The sequence below is a fragment of the Pieris napi genome, chromosome 7 (genome assembly GCF_905475465.1).
Source record: "Pieris napi chromosome 7, ilPieNapi1.2, whole genome shotgun sequence".
Classification (NCBI taxonomy): Eukaryota; Metazoa; Arthropoda; class Insecta; order Lepidoptera; family Pieridae; genus Pieris; species Pieris napi.
In genome coordinates, this window is record NC_062240.1 from 1,215,336 (window position 1) to 1,239,567 (window position 24,232).

At 31.1% G+C, this 24,232-nt stretch overlaps 1 protein-coding gene and 1 pseudogene across 1 annotated transcript; one reads left to right on the plus strand and one right to left on the minus strand.

The window, feature by feature from the left end:
- The first annotated feature begins 430 nt into the window (after window positions 1-430).
- Window positions 431-8,454, plus strand: LOC125051098 (putative fatty acyl-CoA reductase CG5065). The gene is made up of 11 exons (XM_047651250.1): window positions 431-489; window positions 2,631-2,739; window positions 3,008-3,124; window positions 3,962-4,084; window positions 4,419-4,544; window positions 4,747-4,900; window positions 5,263-5,364; window positions 5,719-5,905; window positions 6,339-6,445; window positions 6,678-6,807; window positions 7,198-8,454. Exons 2-11 carry the CDS (start codon window positions 2,638-2,640, stop codon window positions 7,433-7,435), a joined length of 1,386 nt encoding a protein of 461 aa, XP_047507206.1. The 5' UTR covers window positions 431-489; window positions 2,631-2,637; the 3' UTR covers window positions 7,436-8,454.
- A 2,723-nt stretch (window positions 8,455-11,177) lies between these two features.
- LOC125051156 lies at window positions 11,178-20,286 on the minus strand (annotated as a pseudogene).
- Window positions 20,287-24,232: the final 3,946 nt, after the last annotated feature.

A 24,232-nucleotide genomic window follows, 5' to 3' on the forward strand; every position in this document is an offset into this window, starting at 1 on the left:
ACGATCTCTTAAGAGTCGCTTACCATAGGCCAGCCTTGCGATTCTGTAACTCACTTTTCAAACTCACACAGCGGTTTTCACAGTATTGTTTATCAGAATGCCATATCATAAAATGACTGCTTCACGACTGATTTGAGCGCGAATGACGCTGCGAAAACCGCTGTGAGAGTTCGAAAAGTGAGTTACAGAATCGAAAGACTGTCCTATGGTCCTACTTGGACTACAGTCCTTTCTGATCTATGGTTATCTAGGTGTTGAACGATTCGGGGTACTATTTAGGTTTCGTTAGTGTTGTACGAGCATTTCGAATGAGATGCTGATAAGAAAATCGGCTTATCTTGTAATTAATTAAAATCAGTATTAATACAGAGATTAAATCAAATGAAGTCTTTATAAGTAACTATAAAGGCATAACATATGCAGTTACCACCCGGAGACCGGGATAAGCATACAAAAAAATAAATTTATTGAGGAGTTGTAGTGGCATCGGTAAGATTTGCATTTTCTTATTAATAGTGACTCCTGGTCTGAAAATGAGATGATGGATCTGTGATTTAGTGAAAGATTTTTTTATTATTTTGTAAATTTTAAGTTGTAATTAGTGCATGTGTGTTTGTGAGTTAATTATTCAATCAAATTTTTAGTATTCTCAAATTTTCCATAACGGATATAAATTTATTAAAAAAAGTGATGTTTCAATATAGCTGTTAAGCGTTTTAGTTTTTATATTTAATCATTATATATACATTTGTGTTTTACATGGATTATTGAATATCTATTTTCATTAATAATTAATAAACTTAGATTTGTAAACATCGTGAAAAAACGACACATTATTTTTAACATTTAACATACTGTTATATTGGGCACGTCCAAAATAGATTTGAAATACTAGATTTGGTAAAAATTTAAGTCTTGAAATATGTATCTTGATTGGTTAGCCTTGATGTAATAATTGACGGTTTACGTAAAAAAATCCAGTACATTATTTATAATTGAATTTAGGTCACAGCCGCAGAAATTAAAGTTTTTAAAAGCATCCAAATTAAATCTTAAAAGGTGCTACCGTCCTTTGCATCAGTCGTAAATAAGGTCTAAAATTGGTTCTCTTCATATTGTATAATACATTAAATGCACTTTAAAAAATAAAACAGGTTACAAGTACAATTAAAATTTATGCATATTTTTAAATTTTAAGATATTTATTTCTTTTCTATTATATTTTGACGTGATAACGTCTTTAAAATCGTTTTAGTCGGGTGACATGTTCAGAAAAAACCTCACGAGCGCGATCGCAGGTATAACGAGAGAGAGACGGACCGATCTCCCGTCTCATCTCGAGCGCTGCCAGTCATTCCGTGAATGTATGAAGAAAAATGTATATCATAGTCGAATAAGTAAACTTGTCATTTTACACCCGAAATTTATCATCAAAAGTGTGAATAAAACGATAGATGTAATTTAAAATTTGAAAAAATTGTTATCTTCATTAATTCCTTACTTCCCAAAAAATTATATCACCAATAAGACGTTATCACGTAAACATCTCGATCGTAAACCTACTTTACAAACAACCAATATTTATACGAAATTGATTTTACATTTAAATGTACAAATTTTCTTAAAATATAAACTGTGAAGATGTGCTGTTAAAAGATTGCCGTGAAACAATGGAAAATTGTATTCCCGTGTTCAATAAATTTAAAGACAAATGACAATTTCAAGTTTAAAATAAGGAATCGATATACGATATCGATTTTATCACATTTAACAAAGCTCTCTTATAAAAAAGTTATTAGTTTAGGAAATAAAATTTCTGTATACCAAAGTATAATTGTACTAATTCTATAATTGTAAGTTAATTCATAATCATTTAAAGATTACTATACGATAGTCGTAGATTAAAGCTTATATGAGCAAAAACGATATATAAAATAAAAAAGGTATTTTTACTAACATATATATTATATATCTTGGGAATATTTTTTGAGCTCACCGTTTTTTATATAGAAATGTACAAAGTCCAATATTGCTTCATTCATAATAAGATAATGCGTAACCTAGAGACGTTGGCCCATTATCAATATCAAATCCCATATCTTAATTCTAGTTTGTCAAAATAAAAATAAAATTAATCGATCATACATTGCCTAATTACTGATCATGCTCAGAATTCGTGTTTCATTCAGTATTATTATCTATTAGATAAATATAATTAAAAATTAATCAGGTCATTTCGAACGAAACGCTGTGTGCCGATTTTTTATTATCGTTTTTGATATATCGCTGCTCCGTCTAGTCATGCATGTTTCACAGGTCGTGATAATCACGGTCACAATTACGGGATCAAATCCCGGTCTAATATAAAAAACGCTATTGAGAATAATTGAAAGTATTATAATAAAAGAAGTATCATTCATAATATCTAAAGAAATCTTATATCATAACAGCAAAAACGTATTCATAAGAGACTACTATGGGGACTTTAGTAAAAACAGTGCCATCGTAGTGTTTGATATAAAGCTTTTTAAAAAGCAATTATAAATGTTATGTACGTAAACTGCCTCAATAAATAAAGGGCCATAGCTGAAGCCTGAAGAATATTGTTTTTATATTTAAATTTGTTCTAGGTTCAAAATGGTAAAACAGAATATGAAATCGAAGGACGTATCTTCAGTGCCCGAGTACTATGCCGGAAAAAATGTTTTCATTACGGGTGGGACTGGATTTCTTGGCAAGGTACTATACTACTTATCTAAAGTTATTTTAGGAAATAAATGAACAAATCAAATTACATGTTAATTGGTATATTAAATGTATTAACAACTCTAAATAATTTATATTAAAATGATTAAGGTGAACTTAATCAGACAGCAATACTTTTTGAACTTTGATTCTAATAAACTTTTATTCACTAACGCATAGTTTTTAATCGAAAGTTAACAAAACTAAAACAATTTGACCCCTTCCTTTACATTCTTAATATAAACAATGTTCAATGTTTTAGGCCCTTATAGAGAAACTTCTATACAGTTGCAATGATATTGGCAAAGTGTTCATGCTGATACGAGAGAAGAAAGGAGTTTCTGCTCAAGACAGAATAAAAATCATGCTTGAAACTGAGGTGAGCTTTCAGAAATATCTATTGTCAACGAATGAAATTCAGTTCATCGTTGTATTGTTTTGGTAATTTCGTACAGAACAGTAAACCATGCTTGTAAACATAATCTTATCCTAACCTGATCAATCGTGACTTGTGTAATTCTGGTGTTTTTTTTTTTTTTGTTTTACTTTAGATTAAGGTTCTATATATTTTTTTATTTTTATATAACATTTGGTTCTGCACTTCTTGCACTCTTTAAGTTTTCTCTTACTGGGGTTGCCTGGAAGATATCGCTTATTAGCTATAAGGCCGCCCATCCCTTGTAATTTGTAACACAATTGTGTTCCTTTTATTTTTATTGCAACAAAGTGTGAATAAATAAATAAATAATTGTTTTAAAATTTCTAATATCAGTAATTTAATTTTACCTACTGGTACAAGGTAAAAGACACATTGGATTCGTATCTCTATTGTGTTATTCTTCCCATTAATTCTTAAGTAAAATGTAAAACTAAGCTACTATTTAAGTAATCTACTATACAAAAATAAGTCGGGTCTTCCTTCCTGACGCTATAACTCAAGAACACACGAACTGATTTCCACGGTTTGCATTCGTTGGAAAGGTCTCGGGCTCTGTGAGGTTTATAGCAAAGAAAATTCAGGAAAAATTTCAACAGAAAAGCGGAATTACCAAACGAAATGTTACATAAAATGAAGCCATCTGGTGGCGAAACGGAGCTCGCCGAGTTTGCTAGTATTCAATAAAATAAAAAAATCATCTCAAATCAGTATCTCAAAATAGTGTATGAGTTTTTAAAGTCGGACAAGCATTGTTATTAACATACCCTGCCCTTTCAGCCATTTGCACGACTTAGAAACGAGAGGCCCCAAGACTTCAAAAAGATTGTTCCTGTGTATGGTGATCTTGTAGCTGATTCGCTGGGAATCAGCGCTGAGGATCAAGAAATTCTTTTTGAAGAGGTAATAACAAAATTAATAAGAACGAAAGGGTGCCATGTTATTTGGTTTCATACAATTTTTGTGTAAATTGTTACTATTTAGTGATTATTTTAAGCATATACTCGTATAGAAGCTAAAATAAAAGTCAAAATGTTGTATATAAAAATATTTGAGCTTCTTGAGAATGAGAAAAACAAACATATTTTATTAATCAATACTGTTCAGTGGCATTAGACCGAACGAACTATCACAATTTTGTAGTATTTTAAATTGAAAAAGAGATCGACAGTTTTTATTAAGAAAGTATATATTAGGTATTTTATTACAGAATAATATAAATATTATTATCTTTCAGGTGTCCGTAGTCTTCCACTTAGCAGCAACAATCAAATTTAACGAACCGTTATCCGTAGCTATGAAAGTTAATGTGGAAGGCACGCAGGAAGTTCTGAAATTGGCGCAAAAAATGAAGCAATTGGAAGTTAGTTTTCGCACATTATGTTGTCACGTTTAAACTGTTGAACACAATTTAATATATATATGAAAAAACCAAAATCTGTCATATTACAAGATCGAATATTTATGACTTTTTCCAAACACATTTGGAACATCTATTCCACAAAACGTACAAATACAGCATTGAATTATATTATTAAATAGTATAAATAATTATTTAATTCCAGTCCTTCGTCTACATGTCAACGGCTTTTTCAAATACATCCCTGCAGAGATACCACGTGGAAGAGAAAATGTACCCTCCACCCAAGCCTATGGAGGAAGTTTACGACCTGATTAAAAGCAACGATCCCAATGAACGTTTTAATTCCGATATTTTAGGTAAGACTTGCACCAAACCATTTTTATAAATTTCCTAATGTTTAAAATGTTGCATGCATTGTTACATATAGTTATGTATGTATTTTAATAAACTAAGAAAATTGCGAAAAACAGCGTCAAATCTGCTTTAAGCTCAATCCGGATTTAATTGTATTTGTAAGGCGCGATCGCAATATTGCGACATCAAGAGATCTACATCGAAATTGTAATATAACAACGTTGAATCGCACTAATAGAGAATTATAGAGTACCAACGCAGTCGTTAAATTAATGAAGTAATGATTAATGTATGAAGGAGCAACTATTGTGAAAGATGGCATAATATGTAAATTTCTTTTATATAATTTAATGGTTTGTTTCAGATGGTCGCCCAAACACATACACATTCACAAAGGCACTTGCCGAAAACTTTGTTGTTGATAACCACGGCGACTTACCATGCGTAATCGTTCGACCATCAGTAGGTAAGTTATGTACGAAAACATAAACTTTAAATTTAAATTTAGTTGAACTAGTCACTGTATGTTGTCATTGTAATGTAATAAAAAACTACATTTAAAAGTTTATGATGTAGAAAATTTGAATTTATGCAAATTAGTTGTTTTTATTGCCTAATGCTAAATGCTTAATCTCTGATACTTATTATTTGATGCTTTGCATACAAAGCCCCAAATTTATTCTTTGCCAATTATATGATTAGTACATCCCTAGACTTCTGAGAAGTCTAGGTTAGTTATATGTTGTTTAAATGACGTCGTATACTTGAAGAGTGGGGATTACATTCTGAAATATAATTTTGTATGTGATAATTTTTTTAGTAACTGCCGCCTTAAAAGAACCCGTCGAAGGATGGATTGACAATTGGCAAGGCGCGACCCCAGTCCTCTCTCTCATCGCTAAAGGTTGGGTGCGCTGCCTCTACGGTGAAAAAATAAACAACTTTGAAATTATTCCCATAGACTACGTTGTCAACCTCACCATCATCAGTGGTGCAAATTGCAAGAAGTAAGTTTTTCAGAAACAATTAAACATATTATATAAATAATTAAATTAGACGAAGATTTGTGTCAATTTGTATGTCAATTATTTTTATAGTTGGATATATATTTTGTGCCTTTTTGTACTTGTAATTTATGTAATATTTAAAAGAAATAAAATGGGTTTTTGTTACTGCTAATAAATATAGAGATCAAAATATAATAATTTCTATTTAACAATTAAAGTAAATAAAATAATAATACATTCTGAATTCACAATTACTACCAATCCTCAAGTCAAGTGAGGTGAACGGACGAGAAAATCTGGCTAAAAAAACTCTTCTTATGCGACGCATTATTAAAAATATCGTAAAAAATATGTCTAAAACTATCTACTTCAAATCCTTAATACATCCCCATTTTAAATAGGGAAACTATTTAAAATACTTGTTATCTTTCAGATCAAAGAATGTTCCCATCTACCATTGCTGCAGCAGTGGAAGTAACCCAATCACACTAAAGGAAACATCTATTTTATACACGGCGGAAAGCGTGAAGCATGGATATAGTAAGTTGTTGTAATTTACTTAAAAATAGCGATTGTATTTGCAATCATCAATATTGTACTGTCTTTTTTTGACATAAACTTTACACATTTAAAGAAAACACTCTTTTACCGGATTGAAGTTATGTATTATTATAAATTTACAAATTATGTAAAATAATTGTAAATTTACAATTATTTTAAAAATTTAAAATTATGTATCTATAAAGGTTTTTAAATTACTTGTTTTTTGCAGACGAACTGCCACTACCGGGAATGATATTTTCAAAATCATCATGGATTTTATTCCTCATGACGCTTATCTTTCAAGTAATTCCATCATATTTGGCTGACTTATTCCTTTACGTCATTGGAAAACCAACTAGGTAAGGCAACCTTTGGAACAAAAAGCATAGTATGTGTATGTAGATTAGATTTAGCTGTATAATTTCATAGTACTGTTCTTGACCCAGTAAATCATTTAAATTGCAGAATGCTTAGTAGAAATAAATAAGTGTGTAGACGACACTCATAAAATATTAAATTGATCACTGGAACTCACACTCGTTTGTGGATCAACCTAATTAAGTCGAGGACTGGATTAATGATAAAATACTGACTTAAATAATAATTTAAATAATCTATATACATTTTATCCTTCTAATATGATAGTAATTAGTCTGTGCTATAAATAACTTTGTACAAATCAAATCAAAATTATATATTAAACATATACAGGCAAATATCCATATCTTAATACGTTTTCTTTTCTTTAGATACGTCAAAATCCAAACCAAACTAGCTTCATACCTGGATACCATTCGTTTCTTCAGCTCACATTCATGGAATATCACTAACGACAAGACGAGGGGACTGTTCTCTAGTCTCAATTCTGCTGATAAAGACCTCTATCCCTGTGATGCGAATCTTATTGACTGGAATCAATACATTCCTATCTACTTTAGAGGCGTCAAACAATTCTTGGTAGATCCAGCAGAGAAGAAAAGACAGTGAATTAGACATTAATTTGTGGTTAGGTTCAGGAAAATCTGCTTGATAATTTTAAGTTTGTACAATATAGATTTATTTGATATAAGGTAATGTTGCACTTATGTAAGATATTTTTTATATAATGGAAAGCAATTAATGTTAATAAATATTTCCAGGTTTTCATAATTAACTGTCTAAGGCTGAAGTTATAAAAAGTAAATACTAATCAAAATAGCGCTAAGTATTACTCCTGTATGTCAAATTAAATTCAAATTTATACTTAGCGCTAGCAACATTACCTTGAGACTTTACTTAGGCTTTGTTTGTATAATTTTCTGAGCTGAGAATTAACTGAGTGCGCGCTAAGTAAACGCTCTTGCACATCTTATTTATTACATTTTTTTGTATTTATTCGGCTCACCAATAAGATTATTCGGCCGAATATTTATATCCAATTATATATAAATAATATATTTATATATATGACGGTTTATAAACTCTTATTTAATATAAATATATATTCATGCATGCTTTTGTGGAAACGTTTTAAATAGGTACGTTTCATCTTAGGGGTTAATTGTATTTATAAATAACAGTTAACGTAATATGTTTGAATCTATTTTAAAAATTATACATCATACATAGAAGGTCCCAGGTTTGAGAAAATTAATTTTAATTCAGTTTACCAAATTGTGATATTAGATAATATATTAGATTTAAGTATGTTATATACGTCGGGTTTAATCTTTAATAAAATTTTATAAGAATATTTATTTTTAACTAATAACTGATACCGCGAAATATTAAGTAAAACTTTAGTTAATAGTAGTTAATTGTAAAAATAATATTTGTCATGAAGGAAAAGCTCAAAAAATATTTTTTATGAATTTGAAAAAGTTACCTACAGCTCTTATTGCCATGACAACCATATTTTGTTGTAAACACAGAAATAACACGGTAACCTATTTTTGTTGAAAAATATATAGCATTTCACACATTAGAAAACTATAACTAACGTTGTAGCGACACTTGTATTATATAATTATTAATATATATATATATATTGCTGTACAATTACAAATAATCAAATTTTAACAAACTTGTTTAATATTTATTTAATACCAATCATACATCTTTCTTAACAAGTATTATATCTTACCTACCACCAAAGCGATGATTTTGTATCTTAACAATTATTTAAAAAAGCTTTAGAAAAGTATAATAAGGCATATGATAAAAAAATAATTCACCGTAACATACAAGATTAAATGTCACAGTATTAAGCATGCGCAACGTCTTTTTTAAGGGGGCCTGGTGCTATATATTCTTCCTCCCCATGAAATATAAATATAGGAAGAATATATAAAAATATATAATATTTCCACCGTCTTAAATATCTTTGGTACTAACGGTCAAGTGTAAGGGGCTTCCAAGCAGTCCGAAACTGATTCGATATAGTCTAGTCGACAAGTTGAAAATGGAACAAAATAGAGATACTACTCCTAAAATTATGTGCGATAGCTCATTGGATCCGGAATGACGTCTAGAAAAATGTGCTAAAAGCGTGTATTAGCACATAAAAAATTGCAAAAGTTATAGACCATTAAAGATGAAAAAATAATGGCATTTAGTTTTTTGCCAATATTTAATAAACTATTAATATTTAAGAAATTTCAAATAAAGATTCTGAAAGAAGAGGAAATTTCTAATAAAAAACTTTTGACTCCCAGAACTCTATCTCCATTATTTATAATGTTAATTTAACGCTAAAAATAGGTCTGCGGGTGACATTTTTAGGATTCGCGCGTGGCGTCAAAAGCGACTACGGCACATTAATTAATTTATTTAAGGTATTGAATTTTTTTTTTTAAATTTGAAAAAATTATGGTGTGTTCTGAACACTATAATTAATTTATTCCCGTTGAAAATTTTACTTAAAGTTAATATTTCAACAAGTTAAATAATTGTTAACTAACGAAATTTTCTCGAACGACCGTCTTAATTGTAAGTGAAAAAAAATGTTTAAATAATGGTCGTAAAAATATTTCGCTTCGTAGAGCCTTTCTTACATACATACTTAACAAGATCGTGCCATAAAAGTTAAAAAAATATTTATACTTTGTTTATAACAATTTTTTTACTTAAACAAAAACTTAAAAATCCATGTAATGATGTTAAAAAAAATTTTTTTTTTCTCAATCATCATATAATCGTTTTTTTATTAATACAAGATATTTATTAATTTGCAAAAAAAAAATTCCCGCCATTTGTTGATAATTTTTTTTTAAACAAATTGATTAAATCAATATTTAAAAAAAAAAATTTAACACAACTTTATTACATTAAAAATTTTATGATTTTAAAAAAAAAATTTTTTCCTTAATAACAATTTTTAATTGTTTATAATCGTTTTTTTTAATTTTCTATTGTTTAAATAATTAGTTAAGAAATTTTTTTTTTCCTAAAAATCATAATTGACAGTCTTCTATAAAGTAACAGAAAAAAATTTTTTTTTAATCAACAATTCTATTGTTTATTAACTTACCAATTTGTTAAAGAAAAAAAAAAATTAATTTTAAATAAAAGTAATATTCATGATAATCAAAAAATTTACAAAAAAAAATTTTCTATACTTTGTTATATATGGTTGTTTTTGTTAATTTTAGAAGTTTTAGAAAAAAAATAAACAAAAGTTGAATATTTGTTTATAACAAATTGGTAAGTTAATAAACAATAGAATTGTTGATAAAAAAAAATTTTTTTTCTGTTACTTTATAGAAGACTGTCAATTATGATTTTTAGGAAAAAAAAATTTCTTAACTAATAATTTAAACAATAGAAAATTAAAAAAAACGATTATAAACAATTAAAAATTGTTATTAAGGAAAATTTTTTTTTTAAAAATCATAAAAATTTTAATGTAATAAAGTTGTGTTAAAATTTTTTTTTAAAATATTGATTTAATCAATTTGTTTAAAAAAAAATTATTAACAAATGGCGGGAATTTTTTTTTTTTGCAAATCAATAAATATCTTGTATTAATAAAAAAACGATTATATGATGATTGAGAAAAAAAAAATTTTTTTTTAACATCATTACATGGATTTTTAAGTTTTTGTTTAAGTAAAAAAATTGTTATAAACAAAGTATAAATATTTTTTTAACTTTTATGGCACGATCTTGTTAAGTATGTATGTAAGAAAGGCTCTACGAAGCGAAATATTTTTACGACCATTATTTAAACATTTTTTTTCACTTACAATTAAGACGGTCGTTCGAGAAAATTTCGTTAGTTAACAATTATTTAACTTGTTGAAAAATTAACTTTAAGTAAAATTTTCAACGGGAATAAATTAATTATAGTGTTCAGAACACACCATAATTTTTTCAAATTTAAAAAAAAAAATTCAATACCTTAAATAAATTAATTAATGTGCCGTAGTCGCTTTTGACGCCACGCGCGAATCCTAAAAATGTCACCCGCAGACCTATTTTTAGCGTTAAATTAACATTATAAATAATGGAGATAGAGTTCCGGGAGTCAGGAGTTTTTTGTTGGAAATTTCCTCTTCTTTCAGAATCTTTATTTGAAATTTCTTAAATATTAATAGTTTATTAAATATTGGCAAAAAACTAAATGCCATTATTTTTTAATCTTTAATGGTCTATAACTTTTGCAATTTTTTATGTGCTAATACACGCTTTTAGGACATTTTTCTAGACGTCATTCCGGATCCAATGAGCTATCGCACATAATTTTAGGAGTAGTATCTCTATTTTGTTCCATTTTCAACTTGTCGCCTAGACTAATATTCAACAACCATTATTCCGATGCTGGCTGAGGCTTTAAACTTCTTGAAGAGAACAAACAAAGAGTATTTTAGCGGAAAACGCCCATAATTTTGTCTTCTTGGGGTTGATGTTCGTCAACGTTGATGCCCTTCGATACAAATCCTAATCTGATAGGACAAACGGGCCTCATAATTCGCGCTTGCTCTTTACTGTAGTTTAAATAAAATTGATACTAAACAATTGTATAAATACCCGCTATATGAAATATAGTAAACAAGTGTTAAGCTTCACATATAATGATAATTGACATGTATAGAATAATACTATGAGAGAGCAGATGAAACCGGGTTTTCCTTAAATAAATATTTAACCATTCCGTCGAAGTATATAGGAATATACTCTGACCAATTTATTAATGATGGACTAAAAGGGAAGGTTTTTTGATCACTCGGTGACAGAGATGAGAAGAGACAGTAATTGTTCATCGTGCTGAACTTCCAAGAGTTTGTTGTGAAGACTTCTAATACATCGCGGACTTGTTCTATTCTGCGCAGTATTTTTCGGTATCTACAAAAATTAAATTGTATACATTACTTAATAATCTACGCTAATTATTATCAATCACAAAAATGTTGGTTTTACTATGGATAGAAATAACATACTTAGGGTCTTTTCCTGAAATCCGTAGCAAAGCGTCAGCCAGTGTTAAAGGAGAAGTTTGTAGGACAGCCGATAAGAAAACCAGTAAAAATTTGGAATTTGTAAAGTAAACACTTGGACATGGTAGTTCATCTGAAAAAAGCAGGAATTTTCTTATTTCCACGAATCAAAGTACTGAGCGAAATGATGTATACGATTATGCCATTTTGATAACAGTTTGTTTATCCCTTTACTGTGTAGTCTGGCAAGGCTAGCTAGTCAAGGCGATGAAGTCTGCCTGGGTGTTATATTTTCCCCCACATAAAAAAATGTCTAGATAATTTTGGAAAAAGTACAAATCTGTTGGGGCAAGGTCCGGCGAGAACGTTGGGTGGAGGAGAGCTTCTAGCTCATCATCACCTTCCTATGCTAATCTTTCTTTAGCGCACTGATTAGGAACGAAGGAACCACTGAGAACGCTTACGGTTGTCGTACAGCCCTGCGATTCTGTAACTCACTTTTTCCGCCGATGCGAAAACCGCTGTGTGAGTTCGAAAAGTGAGTTACAGAATCGCAGGGCTGGATCCACTTTTCAACGAAGGTGACAATTCAAATTAGAATTTCTTCATTTCCTTACCGATTCAGTAGCATGCTTCGACGAATAAGTCCGGCTGTTCATAGCTTAGTTCGTGTGGCACCTTTTTATCTAGCTTTTTTATTTTTCTAGATTTAAAACGATTGAACAGTGTTATGCAAATTTTAGAGCGTACTTGTCATTAACGTTTCGTGATGTTTGCGCAGAGCAATTTTCACGTAGAAACTCAAAAAAATCACAAAAGCTAAAAATAATGAAGATTTTATTATTATTTATTATATATTTAGATATTATTAGCGATACAGTTTAACTAAGCGTACCATTTTTTACTTAACTCGCTCATTAGTTAAGTTTAGCCTGTAAACTATCAGTATCAGATTCAATCAGTCAGTAAGTTGTTTCTAAGCTAAAAAAATTGTGCTATTTGGGCGGTCAGGGACCGCAATAAATGTAATTAAATGTGTAGTCACGCCACTTAAATACAAAATATAACACTTGTTTATACAGAGAAGGTATATAACATAAGCCACGTGTATAAGACACTAGTCACGTACTTGCCTATAAAGAAAAAATCTAATCAAGGACAAACACACGTCCGTCAACTTTGTTTTTCTCGTAATAAAATGCAATCGCAGCCCTGTTCTATATTATACAGTCTACATTACCTCAACCTCACCCTGTTACTAGGTTTTCAATACTCACTAAATTTATTTCTTTTACGACTTATTGAGGTCAGATTTAATAAGTCCTTTAACGTCAAAGGATTCTCTGTACTTGTAGCACAAGTGTAAACATTTACACTTTGTGGCCTGAAACATAAAAACGATGTCTCCAAAGGCGGAACAAACTAGGATTTCATTGTAACACAAACGTTCCTCTGTTTTATATATTAGGGTAACAGGAGAATAAAGGTGTTAGCCTATTCGTATTGTATTATTACTAGTCTAGCTGAGGCATATAATAGATTTGAATGATTTTGGAAATAAGTTGTCCTAGCTAGAAAAAAGTAAGTAAATGGCGCGATCAAGCCACTTTATAAGTGAAGAGATGTAAATCTTATTTAAATAAAAAACAGATCCTGCTTTCAAATCCCTACTTTGAACAAATATAAAATATATAAAATATGATAAATGGAAAACCAATGTTAAGGATTATTATTGATAAGGTTTCTTTGTAAGGATTGATAAATTTTATGTAAAATTTACAACTTACAGTATTTTCTTTGTAGCCGCTACAATTGTGAGATTTACGACATAGTCGACTGGTATAAGGTCCAAAACGTTGCGTCCGTTCCCGGGCACAACTCTTAGGATGCCTTTGTTGACGGATCCAATAAAACCAGTTGCCCCATTCCAATTATCTATCCACCCTGGGATCGGTTCTGATAGACTTGCAGTTACTAGAAAGGAAAAAATAGAGTGACCTATAAAATATCCTGTTGGTGTGGTTTCGTAAATTGAGTACATAATTAAATTTATAATTTTGCTTCCTACAAAGTTGTGAGATGCAATAATCATTCCTCTAAAGAAAGTTTAATACAAATTTATACTTTTATCCCAACTATATTTTCCTTTCTTGGCTTATTAAATTACACTCTACATACCAATTGAAGGTCTTATAATAATAACGGGAACGTGCCCATGTTTTTCCACCAACAAAGCCTCTCCCAGCTTCTTAGAGAATGTATATGGGTTTGGCTCATCTCCTGAAAATTTTTCGTCATGAACTTTTTAAAATAAATGGATTCACTTCTATACTATTTGATGATTGATGATTCACTTCTAGTTTAATTTTTAATGATAAAGTAATTAAAAATCACTATTTGTTCTTTAAATTCAAATTTTAAAACATAAATTAAATAAAGAATTTTATAAGTAAAACGAATTAGTACGATATTCTCAATACACAGTTACATTTCTAAATTGAAAATTATCTTATTTTTACTTAAATTTTTCGTTCAAATATATCTGAGCACTTATTTTTATAGTGAAATAGCGGACACGACAGACGATGTCCTGTACACACACCTTAAATACAAAATTTCAAAGTTAAAAAACAAACAATAAGCATTTATTTGTCAACCAAATCGATTCAGCCGTTCTCGAGTTATGAATAGTGTAACTAATACGACTTATATATATATATATATTTAAATATTGTGAGCATATAGTTTTAGGCCTGATCATCGATATCATTTGTGATAACTAGAAGGCTGAGCACCCCAAATAGCCAAAATAAAAAAACAATCGCTGATTTGTGTCCGCCCCTAGCTATTTAATCGTTTAATAATAAAATAAAAAAGTGCGTGCGTACAAAGTTCACGTGTCAGAAGTGAAACTTCTTTGTAAATTAAATAATTGTAATTCTAGTAATACTAAGGTAAAAGCCCCAATAGATGATCATGTACCAGTATATATATCGTATATGTAGTATATCACTCCACGTATTTGTATATCTATATTCACGCTGTTTACACACTGTATAATACTAACATGATAATATAAATAAATAAAAAATCTGCGTTTACTGCAAAGACGTTATGCAACAGAATTGCCATCTTGAGTTCTGATATGTAACTACTAAACGAATACATCAACCAATAGTGTGTATTTTTGCTCGATCTCCCTTACTCTCAATCTTAAAATCTCTCGTAAAAATTTTACCCTCATGCGTCTAAAGAAGTTTCACTTCAAAAATACTTGAAAGGACCAAACGTATGAAAACCTAAATAAGGATGTACATTGTACACTAAAGTTTAGCTGTCTTTAGCTGAGATGTGGGCCTGAAGCAAAAAAGTGAGTGAAGCAGAAAGAGTGGCGGAGAGTTTGAGAGTCCTTGATTTGAGAACTGGCAGTAAATGTAAATTTACTGAAGCATTTAATATATATTTCTTTTTTTGACGTTCATAAGTGTATATCGTGTTACCTACATGAATAAATTTTTGACTTTGCAATCTGCTTTCTGAGGCCTACAACGCACTAGCGGCTGGCCGTGATGCGGTGTGCCGCTGCGGTAGGCCGCAGTATATACGGTCTGCCGTAGCGGCATGCCGTATTCCGGCTAACCGTCCCTATTGCGGTCTGCCGCAATCGTCACTCGTCAAGTGCTTCTTGAAATATTGCACATGATGGACGTTGAAGAAGTTGCGGCAGTTATTTATTTATATAATCGTAGAAAATATCCTCAAAAAAACTCTGCGTAGTGTTTAGCGCAAGGAACAAGCGATGACTGAGGCGGGTAGGACCCGGTATTTGCGGCTAACCGTGCCGAGTGCGTGGAGGGGATGGTTGAATGATGCGGCGCGCCGCAGCTCCAGATCAACCGGAGCGGTTGACGGTTGACCGCAAGTCAGTGCGTAGTTATCGTGCGGTTTCATGTAATAATCGATGTGCGGCCCGCCGCAGCGGCACACCGCATTGCGGCCAGCCGCTAGTGCGTTGTAGGTCTGAAACTCACTTCGAAATATTTCTACGAGATTAGAAAACTATTAACCCTTGACTTACCTGTAATAATTTTAGTTCTTTCTTCATCTGGTTGTTCTTTTATCAAATGATCAACCATGCTCAACGGGATTGGTGATGAGTAAACTTTCTCTTCGATAAATATTTTGTGTGTATTTGAATACGCTGTTGAAACGTGGACTAGGACCTAAGTTAAAAAAATTTAATGCTTTAGTTAAAGTAATTATATTTCCTATACAATATATACCTACAAAATAAAATGAAAATAGTGGCGTTACAATCTTTTTAGGTCTGGGTCTCAATCTCTCATCAATAATTACTGTATCTGTTTCATGATCATTTTACAATATAATAGGCAAGTGGGTGATCAGCCCCCTGTGCCCGACACATGCCGTCGACTTTTAGAGCGAATGTTAAATGTGCACATAGATAGAAAATCTATTTGTGCACAGCCGGAGATCAAACGTTCGACCTCAGGGATGCTGAAGCCACTAGGCCATCACTACACGTATATATTATAATCCCCTTATTCTTAACTGTAAGACTGAATCTCTTAATGCCCCACCGAACAAAATGGAGTGAGGCGGCGTGACTGAGCTTACATTACGCGTTCATTGATGTTCTCTTGTGTTTTAGTACGTATTAAAATATGAAATAAAATCTGTTTTTTCGTTATATGTACATATGCATTACAATTGGTAGATTTAGGTACAGGGGGCATAGTTAGTTTTTTTTGTTTAGGGCGAAATCGCCCTGTCCTCTAACTTTGTGCGGCTATACAAAGACTATTGATGATTCAAGAGGCTCATAAACGGTATTATTCTCCTAAGTATCTATTTTGTGTAGTTAGAGCGTTTAAACCCGTAGAAGATATTTAAGTTTATATTGCAAAATAAAACAGTAAAAACGTAAGTTTTTGCATTTCCCACCTCTACACCTTGAAGTTCGCAGCTAAAATTAATATCAATGCTTGCTATTTTTTGTAAGGTTATAATTGTTATATGAATGATTTTATACCAGGCTTTCAATTTAAAACCTTTATATATCAAACCGATGTAAACAATTGATTTAAGGTAACATTAGTGTTGTCCTCAATATTTGGTACGATGGAATGTCCATTAGACGGAACGGTCCCACTTCCCTGCTAAAAACTACCGTACTGGGTTCGGATTCAATTAAATAAAACATTATTTTGTCTATGGAAGACGCCTTCTTGCGAAAAAAGCGTCTGTTGCTCGAATCTAGCGCGATTGTAAAGGCTGTTTTTAGTTGTCAAAAATTGTGTTCACTACGCATGCTGGGAAACACTATTACTATTTCATTAGTGGATTGCTTATTCCATATAAACTTTGTGTTAGAAACATCTTTAATCTGAGATCTAATACAGGTCAGTGTTAATACATGACGTCGTTACATAACGTTATGAATTAGTGGACGAAAAAGTGACGTAATGAAACTATAAAGACTACTGCATTTTATGACTACTTCAAATGCGAAGCTCTTAAAAAAGTAATTGTAAACAATAAAATATTGGCAAATTTTTTTAATTCTCAGTGAAGAAGAGAAAGCTAAAAAAGGCAACTTTGGATCTCTCCAGTAAGTAAAAAAAACAAGAGCATTTCGCGTTCCTTATCTGGGACAAAATCTAACGCTACGCCTCAGAGTTCAGGCAAGGTTCTTAAGTGCTAAAGTCCTACAAGACATCCAAAAGTGGTCTCCTTTTTTTTAAATGTTTCTTTAAGCCATTTAGACATGCCTTTATATTTCCATTACGTCACATGAGAATTCCTATTACGCAATTGTTCCATTATTTTGAAGTCGAAAATCATATTTAATTTTATATCTATTTAAAATTTATCAAGAAATGCTATTTTCAAAATATAACCACTTACACTATACTTTAAATCTAGAAATGGATGAAATTATCCATATTTTAACTGATTAAAAAAAAAAGACAACAAAAGACATGAAAGTGACGTAATGGACTAAATTAGGCAAATGGCATTGAAATAAAAAGAATTTGTACTACATATAATGAAAGATTAGTGCTTTTACTATTAGATTTAGCTTATATTATATAGTAATAAGCACATAGTTTTAGAATTACAGCTACTTGAATATAGTGACGTAACTGACCATTTTATGCATGCTGTTTTCTTAAATCTTGATTATTTTGCGATATCTTGATTTAATTTAATAAAAACTTAAAAGTACATTTTACAATATTTATTTTATCAAATTAACGAAAATTTAATTCAAAATATGAATAAAGATATTTCGTTAGTCCATTACGTCACAAAGCAAACAAATCTTACTATTCCCACCTGATACCGGCTGGTATTACTTAAACCTAGCATTTAACCGAAATACAAGTTCATGATGTAGCATATACTTTTTATTTATTATCATTTCAAAATTTTTATTGTAACACTAGCTGACCTGGCGAACATCATACCGCCTAACAGTCGAGTCTTTTTTTTTTTTAAATACTTATTCTGCTATTCAGGACACCTGTCTAGCTAAGATAGAAAAAGAAAGTTTATAAGACAACAAATACATTATGTCAAAAAATAAAAATTTACCTTCCCGGAACCCCTCCACTAACACTTGAACTTTATGATATGGTATTAAAGTTCAAATTGACTTTTAAGTATTATTACGAATCTTTCATATGGGAATATAGAAAAGTGTTGTTTTTAGACGTTTTCACACATTTTTTTAATTTCTCTCTCCGTAAGAACCATCCTCGTACTTCAAAGAATATTATGAAAAAAGAATTGGCCAAATCGGTCAAGTCGTTTTCATGTTATGTCGTGACAAAAAAAAACGGGTTGCATTTTTATATATATAGATCATCGACACTGTACATTGGCATATTTTTATCGAAAATGCGCTTATTGTTGGATGCCCATATAGTTAATTTATTATATATTATTTTGTAATCGTGAATAAATTGTGATAATTTCATCTACCCCATATAAGCTTTACAATTTAGAAAAGTGTATAAGAAAGACAGTTTACAGAAAAAATACGCAGATATTATATAACAGTAACCAAATCTGACCAACCAATTTTCCCTGCTATTTATATTTCAATCTAGTGTTTTATGAAAATTGACTTACCTCCAGCTTCTTCATACATTTACATAAAGATAATACTCTCTCAGTACCCTTGACGTTGATGTTGAGCAAATCGTTTAGCGGCTCGTTAAACTTGATCGATGAAATACGTATGATACCTAAGAATTTATAAATTTAACTAAAAATAGCTACAGAGCAAGAGAGATAGAGAGATACAAGAGCTTACAGATAGCTAGTTAGATGAGCAATGAGAATAATTCATAAATACATCGCGGCAGCGGAGTTTTCATACACTGCCAACTTTTTATTAAAATAAACCAAAGGTTCTTTTAAATAGTTTTTGGCAAACATACTAGCCACTAGACCGATGCGGGAGGAAACAGGATATTAATGCAGTTTGATATTAATTTTAAATTATGACGACTACAATACATACCTCATTAATAAGTGTTACTTTGTCTTCTGGGGAGATTCCTAGCCCGTCCTGAGATACGTCACCGACTATCGGTTCTATTTTGTCACAAATTTTCGCTTTCTCTCTATTAAGTCTTGAAAATACCTAAAAATAATTTGATTAGTTCAAGGCCAATACTTTTTTCATTTTGAAAAACTTATTACTAGGATAAAATATCTTACTGGTAGCTCTAGCATAGTCTTAAGGCGCTCTTGAACCGTCAAACCCCGCTTCCCTCTAAGAAGTATGTAGACTTTTTTAACATCGGAACAACTGTAGAGAATTTTCTCTAAGAGTACCTTTAAATAAAATATATAATAACATGAAGAATACCTTACGGAAAAAGCGTAAAGGGACACTAAATAATGGTACACAGTTGTCATTATTAAGCACAATTGTACCCAGTACCTACACCATTTGAGGGATGAGAATATACATGAAATTATATACATACAACATCCAAACAAAAAAATACCACTGAACCTTTTTTAAAAAAGGCCCTAATCAATATTTGACACCTCATTTGATCTGTGTACTTACTTACTATTAAGCCAAACAGGCCATCAGCCATTATATGTATACAAACATAACGCACAACTAATATGTGTAGAAAATTAATATTATTCTTGAAGAAAGTTGAAAGAGTAAATTTCCAATTTCCACTTAACATAATGTTAATACATATATAGATATACGTACTTTTCCCAAGAATCCTGTACAACCAGTGATAAAAATGCTTTTTCCGGCGTAAGACTCTGCCACTGATTGACACATCTCACCCTGTGGAATTTAACAATTAAATTGAATAGCGAGGCAATATAAAATGTTCGTCTTTTCACTTTGCTTCTTGATCTTAAATAAAGTTTATTAATCGAAACATACAAAATTTATATTAGCTTTTTTTTGTCCAGTGCATCTAAATATTTTCATTGTTATAATATTCCCATGACATTAGATGTCTTATACAAAAAAATTCAACCTGAATAATATACACTGAAGGACTCATAAACTGCATTAAAAAAAAACGACTTTGAAATAAATATTTTAACCAAGTATGCAAACTTTCTACACAGATTTAAATTGAAACGTCTAGATTGGTTCGTTAACTTTAAAACAGCGTAGGGTCATATCCTTAAGTTTAAGTTTGTGTACTGGAAAGGACCTTAAAACGTTTTTGAAGAAAAACAGAAATTTAAAGAAAATTGTTTTAATTAAATAATTGGTTTTAACAATAGACACAAGCTTTATGCAAGGGTTTTTTTGTATGTTTTAATAAGGTGTATTACCTCCATGTACCCTTGTTATGGATTCTAATCGGTTCCGCATAGATTTGATTAGGGCGGAATATTGTCCCATTCTTCTGAAAGTGCTATTCTTAGTTGTGCCACTATCGTAGGCACAGGATTTCTCGCATATACAGCTCTTTTTAAATTGTCCCAAAGATGCTCAATAGAATTAAGATCCGGGCTGCGTGCTGGCCAATTCATTGTACGTATCCCAACCTTTTTCGCAATATTGTCGAACTTGTGCAGCAGCGTGCGGCCGGGCATTATCCTGTATTAAGGTAAAATTTTCGCCTATAAATCCCATGTAAGGCATCACGTGATCTTCTAAGATCTCTGTTATGTAGCCATGTGCAGTCAAACCCCCTCAACTACCGTTTTGACGGACCATGTCTATGAACACGAGTTCTGTTCGCCCGTTCATCGATATGCCACCCCAGACCATGCACGAACCACCTCCAAAAGGAACACGCTCCTCAATGCAACTTTGAGCATATCGCTCCCCACGTCAACGATAGACTCTTCTGCGACCATCTGCACCATATAAACATGGCGTACACTCGTCTGTGAACAATACGGAGGCCCATTGCTCATCTGTCCAATTTAGGTGATCACGCGCAAATCCGAAGCGAGCTTGTCTGTGAGCTACAGACAACTTTGGACCATTTGCTGGTCTAAAAGGGGTGATATCCGCTTCCTTTGACCTTCTTCATAATGTCCGTGCACTAACGTTTACTCCACGCACTTCATTAAGCTCTGTTTTGATGTTAACTGACGTGAGGAAACGATTTCGCAGGGAAGTTGTAACAATAAATCGGTCATCACGACCGGTCGTTGCTCGAGTTCTGCCTGTACCACGTCTCCTTTTGTAAGAACATGTCTCCACAAACCTTCTGTATATTCTAGAAACCGTAGACTGGTTTAAATTTAAATTTCTACCAATCGTTCGTTGATCCAAGCCCTCCCGCACCAATGCTACAATTTGTGCAGCTTGTTCGGACGAAGTATCCATATTATCGTTCAGAAACTCTCGATGAGTTAAAAAGCTAACCCAACAATTCCGCTGGTAACACTAATTCAATTGTCAAAAGAATAAAAAATCAATAAGAATCAATTTTAAAAAACACGCAAATCTGATACTACGAGAAAATTTTCTTTTCCCGGCTATATTCATTTATTTTACTGGAGTTCTATTTTTAAAGATTATTGCTTTTTTTAAGATTAAAGGCCAGTCTCTCCATATTTATATAATTAACTCTAAAAAGTTTGCAAACTTATTAAAAAAAAAGTGTGTGCCTGTAACCTTTACGCGCGATTGAAGTAAAACATCTTTGGCGTTGACGGTATATATCACTGAAATGATTAAATATTAACTTAAATAATAAATATCATACTATAATTTAATTATATTTATAATGCATGTGCTTTACAAAGATTATTCAAATGTTATATTAATATTATTCATTCGAAACAGGTAATTGAATGTCATCATAATTTCTTACATATGAAATTATAGGTTTGTGGTAACTATAATGTGAAACATAAATTTTACTCTCTAAATTTGCTACTTTTCTTTTTAAACGGTTTTATTTAGCTCACCCCGTTTGTTTTATTCTTGGGTCAAATTTAGTAATTCAAACTTCACCCTCTTCCTGTCAACCGATTAATCTGAAATTTTGTATACACTTTGGATTTTGGTGACAATACAATAAACTAAATAAATAAAATAAAAATAACTAAATATTATAAAATATATAAATATATATTATAGATATATATATATATAACATTATATTAAAAAACTGTATCTATTTTATTAATTAAATATATATTATAGAATTGATTTATTTATATAAACTAACGGGCAAGGAACCTTGCAATAATGAAGCACTAAATGAATTAAACAGAATGCGAAATAAAAACTAAAAACTAGAAAATAAAAATAGGTAAAAAAACTTTTTAAGTTAAACGGTTTTATGTTAAACATACATTGCAATGTTTAAAATAAATGTACTAAAAACCAAAAAATAATAAAATAGATACAGTCGTGGGAATTATAAACATATGCATAGACTAGACTAAAATAAAACCGTAGGGCACGTCAATTGTCTACAATCGTTGATTAAAATGTTTGTTTTGTAATGTTACACTATAATTAGGCAGTTGTTCAACCGACAACGATGGACGTGTGATAAGTAGGGCTAGAATGTGGAAACAAGCTAGCAAGCTCGATTATAAGCGAGTTTTAGGGTTTCATAGTGGTGAGCGAGTAGTACTTTTATCATATCTTTTGTCGATTAAAGACAAACTACGAGCAGTGAAACGATTCCTCGCCAGCCAGCAGTGTGAATGTCCAACGATAAACTAGTTGAAACATCTCTTTTATTTACATGGAGTGTATAACTATTGGAATTTCCATGAGCAAGAAAATAGTAAGTAATTTCCTGACCGTCTGCGGGCCAACTGCCTATTTTAACGACGAATTAAACGATTCTTCTATCTCACATTAAGTCGATAATTTGTAGACAATTGACGTGCCCCACGGTTTTATTTTAGTCTAGTCTATGCATATGTTTATAATTCCCACGACTGTATCTATTTTATTATTTTTTGGTTTTTAGTACATTTATTTTAAACATTGCAATGTATGTTTAACATAAAACCGTTTAACTTAAAAAGTTTTTTTACCTATTTTTATTTTTATTCACTTTGCTATTCACAATTGATCCGTTTGGAAATAAATAATCCTATATGATATTTGCAACTAGATGGCGTATAAGTCAAGAAGCGTGGAGTAAATGACAATTGACATATATTTACGACCAATCCGAATTATTATTTTTAAATAGCCTTGATTATCCTTGATTATGATATTTGCAACTAGATGGCGTATAAGTCAAGAAGCGTGGAGTAAATGACAATTGACATATATTTACGACCAATCCGAATTATTATTTTTAAATAGCGGAAACTACACAGACTAACTAACTACACAAGTAAGCGTTACTTCCGTCAGAAGAAAAATCTGAGTTACTACCTAGTCGCGCCTAAAGAAGTTATACTTCAAAAATAATTTCAAAGTAATCCTGAAGTTTGCTGCAGTTTATGAGTCCGTCAGTATATTATTTATTAAATAAGATCTTCTACAGCAGGAGTCGTGCGTGATGTCATTGTGTATTTTTAGTTATAAAAGTAATAGATATATTTCCGTCATTAAAAACCTGCTAAAAATAAACTTAATTCTGAAATAGCCATAGCGTAAAGCGCTAGAAAAAATATTCTCTAAATTAACAAATATTTTTTTTATAATTTCATTGATTGTTTTGTGCAGCAGTGTTGTCCTTATTAAGTGTGTGGCTCTCCATCCTAAGGCAATGAGTTAAAGTCTCGTTAGTCTACTAGTAGATATTTATTTATATTTGCGTCAGTATCATTTCCTCATACAGTGGAGGCAAACGGTAAGAAAGTCTAGGCTTTCATCCAAAATCGATGAATCGTGTCAAATAAACTAATCAAA

What these genes read in the sequence shown, in the direction of transcription:
- LOC125051098 (XM_047651250.1), top strand. Translation starts at nt 2,638, where the DNA reads ATGGTAAAACAGAATATGAAATCGAAGGACGTATCTTCAGTGCCCGAG. An exon ending in AATCGTTCGACCATCAGTAG is followed by an intron (nt 5,365 to 5,718) that starts GTAAGTTATGTA and finishes TAATTTTTTTAG; the next exon opens with TAACTGCCGCCTTAAAAGAA. An exon ending in AGTGGTGCAAATTGCAAGAA is followed by an intron (nt 5,906 to 6,338) that starts GTAAGTTTTTCA and finishes GTTATCTTTCAG; the next exon opens with ATCAAAGAATGTTCCCATCT.